Below are 14047 nucleotides of genomic sequence, written 5' to 3'. Positions count from 1 at the left end.
CGAGAGGGTGATCTAGACTAGTGGCTAATTAGCATGAAAGGAAAACCAGGTTCAAACACTTGAACATGCATTCCATCACACAACTAAAAGGACCTTGGTTTGAAGCTTCTACTTGCTAAAACATGATCAAATACTGACCAGTCGATATTTGAATGTAGCTATCTAGTGTAGTGTGTATGAAGGCATGTCTTCAATTCGACTTACCGACTCCATTGCCATCTCATGTTCAAGCTGCCCACGTGTAGCCTTCATCACTACATTGAACTCCGTGTATGAAGCACGCATGGCAAGCCACAAAGTATCTGTTGGACGGGGAGCGACTCACACACCCATGAAGTGCATGCAAACACTACCTAGATCAACATAATGTCAATCGAGGACACAGATGACACGATAGGCACACGGAGGAAATCTCTTAAGCTTGTCAGGCTGAGACCATCCTACACATACAACACTCAGGAAGGCCAACTAAACCACAATCAAGAACCTCACTGCCCTCAACTACACCACCTAACCACATACACACATACGGAAGGTAACTCACCTAATCATGCCAGATTCGTCGAAACTTAAGGAACACCATCCCCTCACTAGGATACACCTGTCCCTAAGCTTCTACACTCGAAACCCTCACTCTAAACCCATTTGCAGAAAACGCGGAGGATGACAGAGCAGAATTTTGAAAGTGCCCGAAACTGAAATTTATGAGTACCTATGCGTAGCTTATGTCGCCACGATTCTATAGACTACTAGCACGCAGAAAACAGACATCGTTTGATACACTTACGGCCACAAATAGCTCGTAGATGCGTTGGTGTGTGCGCTTCGTCTCGCGTGGAATGCTTGGCGTTGTCGCGTAGCTCTCCTCGAGCCTACAACAATGGTGCAGTCGGATCTCCAATGTGTTGAGCGAGCCGGGCGTAGCGAGAGGATGAAGCTCACGCTCACTCTCTTTCTCTCTCACACACAGTAGACGGCAGCGCTAAGTTTTGATTATGATTAAAGTCTTTTTACAAAATGACCTAAGTACCTTATATACTAAGGCTACCTTAGGTTTAACCAAAAATGGGGTTGAAAGGGTGAAATGGCTTTGTATTTACAATCTGGAAGTGCCATTGCACCCCGGCTTCTGAAACTAGAATAACTACTCATTACAAATGACGTTTATAGCCATAATCCGCAGCAATTCATAACTCGCAAAAGATGAGACTTTGGTACGAAACTTGAGTTATGTTGTGTTGTTGACCCAGCGGTCAACATTCCCCCCTTTCACGTTCATGTCGTCTCCGACATGACCTGATTGTCGATGGCGATGTGGTCTTTGCTGTCATTTTGGCTTCATCTGTTGCACTGCTTGTATCTTTGTCGAAGCACAACAAGAACTATGATCCATTAGAGCGGACATCGATCATCATAACCGTTCATCTTTTGAGATCCTCTGATTACTTTTATGTTTGCTCTTCTTCATTGGGGACTTCTTTGTTCCTGTGCAATCATGTTGTTAGTGTTGTCTGCAGCTTTGTCATTGTAGGCCATTCTTCGACTCGCCATTGAGGAGAAGTATGCTATGATCTGAAATTGGTGCTCCAATTCATTGGTCAATTGATTTGAGTAGCATTTCCTTATTGTTGATGTAGAAGGAATATGTACAAGAGGATGGTGATAGGTGTCTTTAGATTAGGGTCTAAAACCTAGATGACCAAAGGGAAAAAAACCCGGTGGGAAAAAAATGCCTTTGGTATAGGCTCTTATTGGAGTTGAGCAGTTGAACGTGAAGTACATATTCATGAAGGGTGAGTGCTTGGGTGAAACACGGAAAGAGTGCCTGATGCAAGTGCCAATTATGGGACACTCTATATGCATATGAGAAATTTTATCAACAAAAGCATGCAATGTGAAAGAAGGAGATGATGGGTGTTTCGAGGAATAAATGTAGCACGTGTGACATCAAAAGATGTCTCAATAGCTTCCACCTTTCCAAGAAGGGTTTTCGATGTAGAAGTTTCTCCACTCGTATCTCACTGTGCTCAGTACGTGAGTGTCTTTTGGACCTTCTCCTTCACTTCACCAGACTTAAGTACTTCTCCTTCTCCTTCACTTCACCAGACTTAAGTACTTAGACTTCGACTCTTTAGCTCACCTATACCAGCATGAGCGACACAACGTAAATATGCTCCACTCTTCCAGCTTGAGCAGTACCTAGAATAGCTAAGACGCTTAGACCACAGAGAATATTACTTGAAGCTTTGGTACTAGCACCTCACTCATTTTGTGGCTTAGCTACGCGACTCTGACTTGTATGACTTGTCGGTTGGAAGTTGACACTGCTTTGTGACAAGTTCTTCGGCTGTTGTAGTGGCTGCTCAGACATACGTCGTGAAGTTTCATCGTTTTCCTGTACCTTCTTCGCTTTGTAGTGCTCAGGCCTCTCGTTAGTCTTTTCTTCATGTGGATTATGGATTTTTTTAATTTTTTCTTAATAATAAACAAAGAAAATCTTTAAAACAACTCAATAAAAGAAAAATCATTCAAATAGAAATCTAAATGCTATGTACACTATACACATGTCCCTAGGGGCTCATATATGGATTTTGTCCCATACTCCTCTGTAATACTACTATGAGGGCATATACTCTAAATTTCGTCAAAAAATTTATCACAATAAAACGCAAAAATTCAATGCATCTCACAAAACATTGCCCTCTAATAGTCATAATGTTAGGTCCGCATTCAAAATGCCTCCCCCCTTCCTATTTGGAGTCATCCTTTACGACAGGGTATCGCAAAGGGTATGTGTTGTACTTGGGCAATTAAAAGTTGTGCCTATGCAGGCCTTGTAATGTAGCCCTATTATGCATACACAGTCAATGCATGGAAAAGATTTATGTTGTGCAAGATGTGGGTATAAGCAATTTGCTTATTGGCATTTGTTGGCGAGGCTTCCTATTCTAAGCAATGTAATGGTCTTTGAAGCTCCTGTATCGTTGCTTGATTGAAGCGACTTGCTCTCTTCTAACTGTACTGTAATCGTAGGAAGAATTGTAAGAATTCAAGCGGCGATGCACTAACAACAGTTTTGTTGTTCTTCTGTGGGACCCATTTCTTTGCGATTATTGGCTGTTTTGTTGCTGGCTCTCGTTCGGGAACCCATACTTGCCCGTGCTTCGTTTGTGTTTGAAGAGACTTCTTTGGGATCCACCTTTTTGTTGTGTGAGTCGACAGTGGTCTTTGCTTCAGCCCTTGTACGCTTGGTTGGGGACGGGATTCAGGCTTTGAAAGTTGATATTGTGGTTGTTTTGGAATCCAAATGAATTCCTGACTTTTTTGTGCTTGAATCAACTTCTTTGGAGCCCAAACCTGAGTTGTGAAAGCTTGTGATTTTATGATATTCTTACCCGTTCGTGCACGCTTTCCTTGTTTTTGTTTTGGTGTTGGATCTTGTGATTTGTCATTAGAGATCTTTGTCTTCTTGATCCATATTTGTTTTTGGCCGATCTGGCTTTTTGGTATCCAGATTTGTCGAGCTTTTTGGCTTTGACTTGTTGTCTTGTTCTTTTGACCTGTCATGGTTGTTGCTGAAGGGGTTGGTGATAGTGATGGCCTGAGTTGATGATAGGGGATGTCGTAAGATTCATCACTATCGCTACTATCCTCAACAAGATTGACTTCCTGTACTTTTCCTTGATTTTTTGGCTGGTAGTGGAAAGTTACTGTCTGTTTGCTCGTGGGTGGTAGTTTCTTGGAGGACTTTTCTAGCCCATTGATTAGAGCATTGTTAGCTCGTTGCTCTAGTCGTATTCCTCCTAGTAGTTGAGTCTTTGCATCCTTATTAGGAGCCATGTATGAGGATGCTTGTGGTGGCTGTGTCTTCATTGAGGACTTTGGAATCCACTTTTGATGCACTTTATTCGTGTAGCGATGACATTGATTCCCGGGTCGTTGATCTTCTTGAAGCTCGAAGTGTTCTACAGAGTCATAGAACTCGTCGTCTTCTTCATCGTTTGATTCTCCACATTTCTTTGTTTGCTCCTTATTTCGAGAGCTTGTTGATGTTTGGTTCTCTTCGTTTTCCTGGATTACACTCACTGCAAAATAAGAAACGACATCATATCCATTTTCATCACAAAACTTTGTTGTGGGAGCATCCTCCACGGGGCACACGTCCAGAGTAGCCAAGATGTGTTCCCATCCAAAAGGCTCTAACTCTTCTTCAGGAAATGGTTCTGGGATATAGTCCTTATCCTCTAACCCGCTCTAGGATACATTCCTCAAGTTTCAAGCTACCACATTGTGAAGCTCCACACATCCACAGTGCTTTAGGCTTACCTAGCCAAGCTGGAAGTTCTGATCCTGCTACTGTGGCGGAATCAAACTCCTCAACCGGTGTTCTCGTCACATCCCTATAGCTATGTTCCCTCAAGTTTATCTTTGTTATGGTTTCCATATGTCTCAGGTATATATGGTCATAACCCCAATCTTGGACCATTTTCAATTGTCGCATGAATGGTCTTCCCAGAATGATGTCATAGTTGTTCTTCTTGCCAAAGTCAACAACAACAAAAGTGTGTTCATATTCAATGCCACAAGAAGTAACAAGTACTTTTTCTAGCAGTCCTAGGGGCTTTTCCTTGTGTCCGTCTGCAAGCTGCAGGGTCATTCGTGTGGATATCAAGGCAGATTTTCTCCATTTTTTCCAAACCTCTTTGATTGCAATGGCCACACCAGCTCCACTGTCAAGGATTGCCATGGTTTTTACACGATTGAATTCCATAGGAAGGGTGGTGTTTCCATCTTTTTCCTAGTAATACTCGCCTACCTTGTTTAATGGCACTGGCCTAGTATTTAGTTGAGGCATTTCAAGCTCTTTGATGCCTTCCTCGATTTGAGTCATTGGGGTTTTTACACCAAATTTCTCTAGACATTTACCCACATTAGCCCACATGTTTGGTCTTATGCTGAGCAACTCGGCTAACATTATTGTACAGGTGACTGGGGTAGATAGAATATCTACTAGCCCCTTTGAATCAATGGCCTTGTTGGGAGACAGTCTCTGTGATGGGACTACAACCACATCTGACTTGGTCTCGTACTCTCCCATGTAGGACGGTAGTGTTCGTAGCGAATGGGGTTGACTATCCATAGATTGTATAGATCCTTTGTCGCCCCAATACGATCGCACGTCTAGATTTATTTGAGATCCAGTCTCAAATTCCTCTATTGGTGATAGAAACACTCCTCGTTCATCACTAGTCTTGTCTACTTGTCTTCTTAGGTCATCGGCTTCATTGGCCTCTCTGACTTGTTTCCACAATTCGTCAAGACCATCTATCTCTTTACAATCCTCAAGTATAGCTTGGTGAAATCCCTCGGAAGAGTTATCCGTGGTATTCAGTACTATCCTTGGTTCTAATGCTGGGTCTTTGAGGTTTGGTCTATGCTCATGACTAGAATCTGGCTCTTTTAGTTCCTGGTTTGGTGGGATTACTTGTGTAGGCATGACACGGATCACGTCCTCAGGTTTTGCAACTGGTGGTTCTAGTAAATCTTGGGCTATTTGAATCATTTTCTGGCACATTTCAAACCTGTGCTTTTCTAGTTCCGCATAGGGATATGTCATCCACCTTTGTTCTTGGGTTTGGTTGTTTTTGAGCTTCACATCATAGGCTTTCAAGAGGGCATCTAATGCCTCATTAACCTTCTCTGCCAACACAGATCCTCCTGAACTAGCACTTCTCGGTTTCTCATCCGTGGATGGTTCTTCTAGAGGTTTAACCATCTGTGTAAGAGAAGGTGCCTCCTTTTCCTCATGTTGTTTTATCTTCTCCTAAGCTTCGGTAAGCTTCTCAGCTAGGGATTTTTTCTCTCGTTCCTTGCGTGTTTTCATCTTAGTCTTTCTAGCTTTCCAACTATTTCGTTTGCTCTTGGTTTTCTGACTAGGTACGTCTGTCTTTGGTCCATCATCTGTCTTTGGACTCGTGTCACTTTTCGTTTTCTTTGTCTCTGGATTCTCATCAGCTTTCTTTTGAGCTTGTGCTCTCGTAACCACTTGAACTGGTACAACATTTTCATTTTCTGAGCTACTAGGTAGCTGAACAATCCCCGATACATTTGTCATGATTTTCCTGATTTGGTTTGGTTTTTTCGGGCAATCGGGGATCAAGTGAGTGATGCCACACTCAAGACAATAGGCATTTACTTCAGTGATCTCCGTATGAGGACATTGTTTGACCAAGTGGTTGTCACGACTTTTGTGACAATCTGTCTCTGGTTGAGGAGATTCTTTTAGCATTTCCTCTTGGCTATAAGCAAGCTTTGACCTAGATAAGCCGCTATTTGCAATGAATCGCAATGTCCTTTCGTCCATTTCATACCTTCTTTCTTTCGACTGAAACCGAGGAGGTGGAGGTTGTACTGGCCTCACCACTCCATGTGTTTCTCTCACATTTTGTTGATCCGAAGGGTAGTACTCACTTTGGTTGCTATACCACATTGTAGCTGGTACTGGCGTTGGTTTATTTGATGCTTCCATCATTGGCATGTATCTCATGTCTACCGGCATTCTAGCACCTAGCAGCGGAGGTTGTCCTAAGACAAGCTGTGGCCTTAAAACTCCTACTGGTCCTGGCGCATTCCCCGTAATGTATCTAGGTGGAGTAGGTGCTTTTGGAACAGATTGTACATACCTCTCCCTAGCATTTTCCATGCTATAATAGCACTCTTCCCCTGTATGGTTCATCCATTTTCTCTCAATTTCACACCACTTCGGCTCTCCCGAATTGAACCTTACAAGAGGAATCAACCTCTTGACCAAGTCGTCGATAAGTTTTTCTTGATCAATAGGTGCCGTTGGCTTGGCAATTGACTCACTTATCTGTGAAACACTGTGCTGAGAGGATGTGTCATCTCCTTGACTCTTTAAGTCCGTTTCTTTGTATGCCTCACAGTTATCCACTAGATAAAGAGCTTCTTTGATCAACTCGTTTAGCGTCATCCTCCTTATCATATGCAGATCCTTCTGAAGGCCCGCATGTCTCATTCCCTGGATAAAGATCAGCATCAGTCGTGCTTGCGTAGGTAATTCCGCTCTCGGACAGAGCTTAACATATCTCTTGAGCCGTAATGATGTTTTGCGTAATGATTCATTCTCTTTCTGTTTGAATCTATGGATTTGCGAGACCGTGTTGTGAGCAATGGCTTTTGGCGATAATTCTTCAATAAACTCCTCAAACAGCTCATCTAGGGTCTCAAAATCCCATTTTTTCACCGAGTTGAACCATGTAGCTGCATCATCTTCTAGAGTCAATCCAAATCCCGCAAACTGTGTCGCAAAATCTGAAACTTCCTCTGCTCTAATCACTCTTCTAAAAGCCGCTACGTGATCTCTCGGATCTTCATCTCCGGAGTATTTTCTGTTTACCCATTTCTGGACTTGGGATGGTCTAACTCGTCGATTGTCTACAAGTCTAACCAGAGACTCTCCCAATCCTTCTCTCGTTATCGCTCTTGAAGGGAATCCTGGTGGCTCTCTTCTTGGAGTTCCTATAGGAATTCTCGTGTTTGGTGGAGGCATTTGTGGTCCTTCATTGACCAAATATCCACCTCTTTCTAGTAGAGTCTGTGGATTTGTGCTTTCTACAACTCTGTATTCTCGTCCATACTTGTCGACAACTATAGATCTCCATTGACAGTCGACTCCATATCATAGTAACAGGGAATGGCCGTTTTCAGGTCTCCGTTCCCCGTTCCCATTCCAAGATCCCGTTCCGAATCCCCGTTCCGTGTTTCAAACGTGAGTACCTGTAACAGGGAATGGCATTTTGTTCGGCTTTCCCGTTCCGCGTTCCCGTTCCGGTTTCCCGTTCCTGGTAACTATGCTCCATATGTGTAGACATATAAGAGCTTGTAATCCGTTATCTCTTCTAGGTATGGATCTGAGCACCTATAAAGATTGACCTCATTGTCGTCAATGTATCTATATAGTCCTTCACTCTCATGACCAATCATCCAAACTCTCTCAACAAGATGGGTCTTTATCAATTGCAAGTTTGGAAGATCCATTGTGGGAGGGTATTCCTCTATCGTCGGGATCTTCAAGCTTGTGTAAGCTGCGTTTGAATCTAGGGTAGACATGATTTCTGGGCTTAAGAGCTTTGGCTTGGTTCAAGTAGACTTAGTCCACTGTGTTCAAGTGCTTTGGTTAGGGAAAAGTCGAAACTATGTCCAAAACCGCAACCGTTTCGTCACAATTCTCGTAAATTGTCGCTTTTAGACACCCCCGACTTCCGGATGAATTTTGAGGCCTTAAACGATGTTTTTTTTCAAAATTGAACAAAATGGTTTCCGAAGGCATACATTTAGTTCAAGTTTTGCTCTAAGATCTGTAGAGCCGCTCTCAGGCTACGTTTTGATATAAAAACTTTTCCAATCCGATACCGTTTGTGAAAGTTATGGCCAAAACAGTGAAATGCAGTTTAGACTGGTCAAAATGAGTCCAAATTCAATTTTGAAAAAAGATTTGGGATCTCTGTGACACTGTGAACACTTCTGTATGGTCAAAATTACAGTTGGATCCTAAAACTGGCCTAGAGACATCCTACGCGTAGGATGTGTATATGCTTAGAATTTAACAAAATTTGGTCCAGAGACTCCCCTTGAGTCTAGCAACACAATGGTATGCTCAGAGGTTGATTTGGACCTAAAAATGGCCTTGAGACATCCTACGCGTAGGATGTCTTTTTGCTCAGAATGACTTGAAATTTTCATCCCAACTTCTCCTTGATGTGTTGATCACAGTGGTGTGCTCATAAATTGGTTTGGAGTCCTAAATCAAGCTGGAGACATCCTACACGTAGGATGTCTTTTTGCTCTGTTTTAGCTCAAACTTGCACTGTAGCTTCCCCTTGATGTGCTTAACTCACAGCTATTTTTACTTTTTGATTCTGACACCTATAGGTTGGTCAAATGATCAAGAATCTGTTCCAAAAGCCTGATGTCTGTTCTGATGAACTCACTAGTCTAATCAACTCCAAATTGGACCAAATTTGTCTAGGAGGCTTGCCTAAGGCTATATGACAGCATGGTATGTCCACAGTTTGAATTTGGCCTCTAAATCATGCCTTAGACATCCTACGCGTAGGATGTCTAACTGCTCAGAATTGCCCCAAATTTGAATCACAGACTCCCCTGAAGGTGCTGATCACTGTGGTATGCTCAGAATTTTGTTTAGAGTCCAAAATCACACAGAAGACATCCTACGCGTAGGATGTCTTTTTGGCCTGTTTGACCCCAGACTTGTCCCACAGCTTCCCCTTGATGTCAGTAACCCAGTGGTATGCTTAGATTTTGGTTTGGATTTCAAAAGTCCCAAATTAGCTATTCTTGCCTTTTTTTTCAGTCAAAAGTGCTAAAGTCCGCTTTGAACCCAATTTTCTCACCCAAATGAGGTGAAACCCCTTTCGGTCACTCAATATATCATTCAAGACATGTTCATGCAGCCATATGATGGTTTTGGTCTCAAAATAATGCTTTGGCACAAATTGGGTAGGATGTCTGGCAATTTTCGTCTTTTGGTCTTATCGTGTCAAGATATGGTCAAATTTCCACTTTCCAAGTGAAAATAGGGTAAAACCTACCCTCTGAACATACTGGTAACTTCAGATTTTCAAAAAAATGCCCAGATCACCCTGTAGACATCCTACGCGTAGGATGTCTACTGCTGATTTTTTGAGAAAGTGTCCATGATGCTTCCTTATGCTCTCAGAAAGTGCAAGTATGCTTCACAATTGCAAAAACATGCAAAAATCACTCAATTAAGCCTTTGCTGAAATTTACGTTTTCTGACTCCGCCTTTTGGCTTTTGGTCAACAAAAATAGAGAAAAACACCCAAGTCAATATGTTACTAGGGTAAAACCTACCCTCTGAACCCACTGGTGCAGTCTGAATTTTCAAATGTGGTCTCCAGAACCCCCTTCAGACATCCTACGCGTAGGATGTCTATGTTTACAGAATTGCAGGTTTTCTTCACAGAACCCTTGCAAATGCTCTTTTATATGCACAGCATCAGTCAGTCGTACAAAAATGTCCACAAAAGCTTGTTTAATACATTTTTACCCTCAAAAGCACACTTTTCCATGATTTCAAATGCAATCAAGCACTTTAGCAAATAATTCAGTGATGAATAGCTCTAGATCAGAATCGGATCACTTACCTAAAGCTACTCCTACAAATCATATGGGGTTTTGCATCTATGAGTAGAAAAACGCTTCACTGCCACACACGGACTAGTAAACGCTTTTATCACCTCACAAATCACTCGACCACCAACAACTACTCTAATCCATAGATTCTAACTAAACCTATCTAGTCACAGACCCTCGGCAAGACACACGCTTCCTGGCTATCCACTTTGATCACGGAATATCCTCTTCCATATCCACTTAAGAAAAACGCTTTCTTTAGCCGAAACTAAATCAAGAAACCATCACACGAGTGTTAGTAGGAAACCTACTTAGGTCCTTGTGTCCCCGGCAACGGCGCCAATGTTGGACGGGGAGCGACTCACACACCCATGAAGTGCATGCAAACACTACCTAGATCAACATAATGTCAATCGAGGACACATATGACACGATAGGCACACTTAGGAAATCTCTTAAGCTTGTCAGGCTGAGACCATCCTACACATACAACACTCAGGAAGGCCAACTAAACCACAATCAAGAACCTCACTGCCCTCAACTACACCACCTAACCACATACACACATACGGAAGGTAACTCACCTAATTATGCCAGATTCATACGAAACTTAAGGAACACCATCCCCTCACTAGGATACACCTGTCCCTAAGCTTCTACACTCGAAACCCTCACTCTAAACCCATCTGCAGAAAACGCGTAGGATGACAGAGCAGAATTTTGAAAGTGCCCGAAACTGAAATCGCGTAGGATGACAGAGCAGAATTTTGAAAGTGCCCGAAACTGAAATTTATGAGTACCTATGCGTAGCTTATGTCGCCACGATTCTATAGACTACTAGCACGCAGAAAACAGACATCGTTTGATACACTTACGGCCACAAATAGCTCGTAGATGCGTCAGCGTGTGCGCTTCGTCTCGCGTGGAATGCTTGGCGTTGTCGCGTAGCTCTCCTCGAGCCTACAACAATGGTGCAGTCGGATCTCCAATGTGTTGAGCGAGCCGGGCGTAGCGAGAGGATGAAGCTCACACTCACTCTCTTTCTCTCTCACACACAGTAGACGGCAGCGCTAAGTTTTGATTATGATTAAAGTCTTTTTACAAAATGATCTAGGTACCTTATATACTAAGGCTACCATAGGTTTAACCAAAAATGGGGTTGAAAGGGTGAAATGGCTTTGTATTTACAATCTGGAAGTGCCATTGCACCCCGGCTTCTGAAACTAGAATAACTACTCATTACAAATGACGTTTATAGCCATAATCCGCAGCATTTCATAACTCGCAAAAGATGAGACTTTGGTACGAAACTTGAGTTATGTTGTGTTGTTGACCCAGCGGTCAACAGTATCCATAACTTTGAATGCCACACAATACAGCAACTGCAGCCCAAGACCTCGGCTTTCCTGACCAAAGGTCAAGCATTTGAATCAGCATAAAGGTGATGTTCACACCAGCAACTGCGAACGGATACTCCCACGTTGCTCTTCTACCTCCTTTCTTGTACAACAGTTGTTGAAATGTTTTCGGGTATCGTTTTGAGAAGAACAACAAATTCTCGAGAGAGATAAATCCTCCACCCCTGAAATCTGTGGATGGGTCAGTCCCTTGCCACCCCATATCTTTCCATTGACTGGAAACAAAGCCATTCAAGTGTGAGTTGGGAAAAGCAGCAAACCATAAATCCTTCAATACATCACACAAGATCAAGAGGAAAGACTTCATAGGCTTCAATTGCGTGTAGAGACTGTTTTTGACAGCTGTCGTTCTGATCACTTCCACAAAGGGAGCATATGAGTGATCAATCTCTGTGACCTTTACACTTGCCATTGGCTGAGGTGGCTCATTGGGCTCAGCTACTGTAAGAACTTTGGAAGATGAAGGTGGGGTATTCTCAGGCAAAGAGTGAACAGATACCCCATAACAAGGCATAGATTGGGTAGCTTCCAACCATTCTAGCAGGTCTTCATCTGACCCATGCGGCAGAGTAGGTTGTTCTAGTTCGGGATTGGACTCCATGGACAGGGAACTATGATGCACCACCGGATCCATTCCGCCTTCAAGGCGAATCGGTTGCATTGGGGAGCCAGGGGTTCGTATCCACATTGCATCGTTTCCCCAATCATGTAGTACTTTCGTGTGTCGTAGCCAGGGTCTGCCAATAAGCAATGGGAAGCCGCCTTCTACCTGGGGAAGGCGAACCACCACAAAATCCAAGTTGAATGTGAAATCCTGAACCTGCAGAGGCACCTTTTCTACAATGCCCGAGGGGTAGACAGTCCTCTGGTCGGCCAAAGTCACTATGAATGGGGTAGGCCTAGTGGGCTGGAGACCCAATGCCAGCATAGTGAATTCAGGCATCAGGTTGATACCCGACCCACCATCTACTATGACCCCTGAGAATTTGCGGCTCATAATAGAAATGGTTAGACGCGGACTCCTGTAATCAGTAAGTGAAGCTTCGGGATAGGATATCATTTAGGATTCGGAGGGCTGCACTGGGAGGTTCCCGCCACTAGACCCTGCACCAAGGTACAGAGATTGAATGATGGCAATGGTGTCACTTCAAAAATTTGCATCAAGTCGAAGCATGTCATACAATGACACTTGCTGAAAGGTATTCTTCAATATAGTCTCTGCTGTAGGTTTTTCTCTTGGGATCAGTGTCTTCTCAGTTTCCTTGATCTTTTGTAAGTTAGCAATTGCATCTAAGAAAGCCCCATCAATATCGGAGAGCATAGTAAAAGATCCTTTCTTAGCACTAGGGGATGGCATGTCAGCTGCTGGAGGAGGTGTAGCCATTGGGGAGGAAAGGGCTGTACCTGCTGGAAGATTGAGGCCGAGGGCTGCCCTCTGAGCTCGTGTGAGGACACCAGCTGGCTCCTCTACCAGCTGCAACTTGTCTTGAGAGGCAATCATATGGGCAGAAAGTGGTGGCTTGGGGTTGGTACTAACTGCTATCAAATTGATCTTGGGAAAGGTGAATTCGGGTTGGCTCTGACTTGGGCTCGCAGAGGTAGAGGCGCGTTGTTTTGGACAATCCTTAGTGTAGTGATCCTGAGCCTCAGGGCAAAGTTGGCACGGAGGAGAGCCTTCTGGCAGAGGGCATTTGCTCTAATAATGCCCATACTCTCCACATCTGTAGCATAAAATGGGCCGATTGGAGGGACGGAACGGCAGACGAGGTGGTTGTTGCATGGAGTTTGAGGGTGACGTGTAGAAGCTCTGAGGGGTTGAGGGAGCATTAGCATGATAAAAACTAGGAGATGCGAAGTTGTTGTGCATACCTTGCATAGGAGGTGTTGTCAGCAGAGGTGGCATAGGGTGTTGATGACCATAGGGTGAAACCATGTTGGATGTAGGTGTCAACCCTTGTTGAAGGTTGGGGGCGAGGCTCTGCTGTAGTTGCCGCATTCCCTTCAGATAATAGCACTCTTTGTCATCATGGCCAGGCTTCTCGCAGAAATGGCAGTAAGCTCGAAGTGGGCAGTCCTGAGAAGGATGCCCTGGAGATCGACATGAGCTACACCATACCATAGCCTTAGTCTCCTGCTGAGACTTGAGCTCTTCTAGCTCTCTTTTAAGTTGATCATAAGCCTCTTGATGTGGGGGCTTCTCCTGTCTAAGAGAGAAGGATCTCTCTTCCTGAAGGGCCCGCTGTAACTTTAGGGCTTCCAGTTCCTTGCGTAAAGAAGTCAAGGGGTCTGATGGACTGTCCACGAGTACAGGGGCAGTCTCTACCTGAGGAGAGTCAGTGAACAGCTTCCTAGCTCCCTCTATTCTAGTAGCAGCAGCAACAAAGTCCTCCAGACTGGCTTCAGGATGGAGACTTTCTCTGAGCTTTTGTTGA

At 43.8% G+C, this 14047-nt stretch overlaps 2 protein-coding genes across 2 annotated transcripts in view; one reads left to right on the top strand and one right to left on the bottom strand.

The window, feature by feature from the left end:
• The window catches only part of B73 (molybdopterin biosynthesis CNX1 protein / molybdenum cofactor biosynthesis enzyme CNX1 (CNX1)), a 157207-nt gene that overhangs the window by 115112 nt on the left and 28048 nt on the right, over window positions 1-14047 (top strand). The gene's annotated exons all lie outside the window — the stretch shown is intronic.
• LOC147431305 (uncharacterized) lies at window positions 163-12675 on the bottom strand. Its single transcript, XM_086494512.1, has 2 exons — window positions 11556-12675; window positions 163-302 (listed from the first exon to the last, which is right to left on the bottom strand). The coding sequence occupies exons 1-2, from the start codon at window positions 12673-12675 to the stop codon at window positions 163-165; spliced, it is 1260 nt and encodes a 419-aa protein (XP_086350638.1).

The sequence above is a fragment of the Adiantum capillus-veneris genome, chromosome 21 (assembly GCF_014529385.1).
Source record: "Adiantum capillus-veneris isolate H3 chromosome 21, ASM1452938v2, whole genome shotgun sequence".
Classification (NCBI taxonomy): Eukaryota; Viridiplantae; Streptophyta; class Polypodiopsida; order Polypodiales; family Pteridaceae; genus Adiantum; species Adiantum capillus-veneris.
Note: the sequence above shows the minus strand (reverse complement) of the source record. Positions and strands in the feature narration are given on the sequence as shown.

Excerpts from the sequence above, each read along its gene's own strand:
- LOC147431305 (XM_086494512.1), bottom strand. The coding sequence starts at position 12,675 with ATGATATCCTATCCCGAAGCTTCACTTACTGATTACAGGAGTCCGCGT. Across the intron at positions 303-11,555 it reads TGTATTGTGTGGCATTCAAA|ATACTTTGTGGCTTGCCATG; the intron begins GTTATGGATACT and ends CCCGTCCAACAG.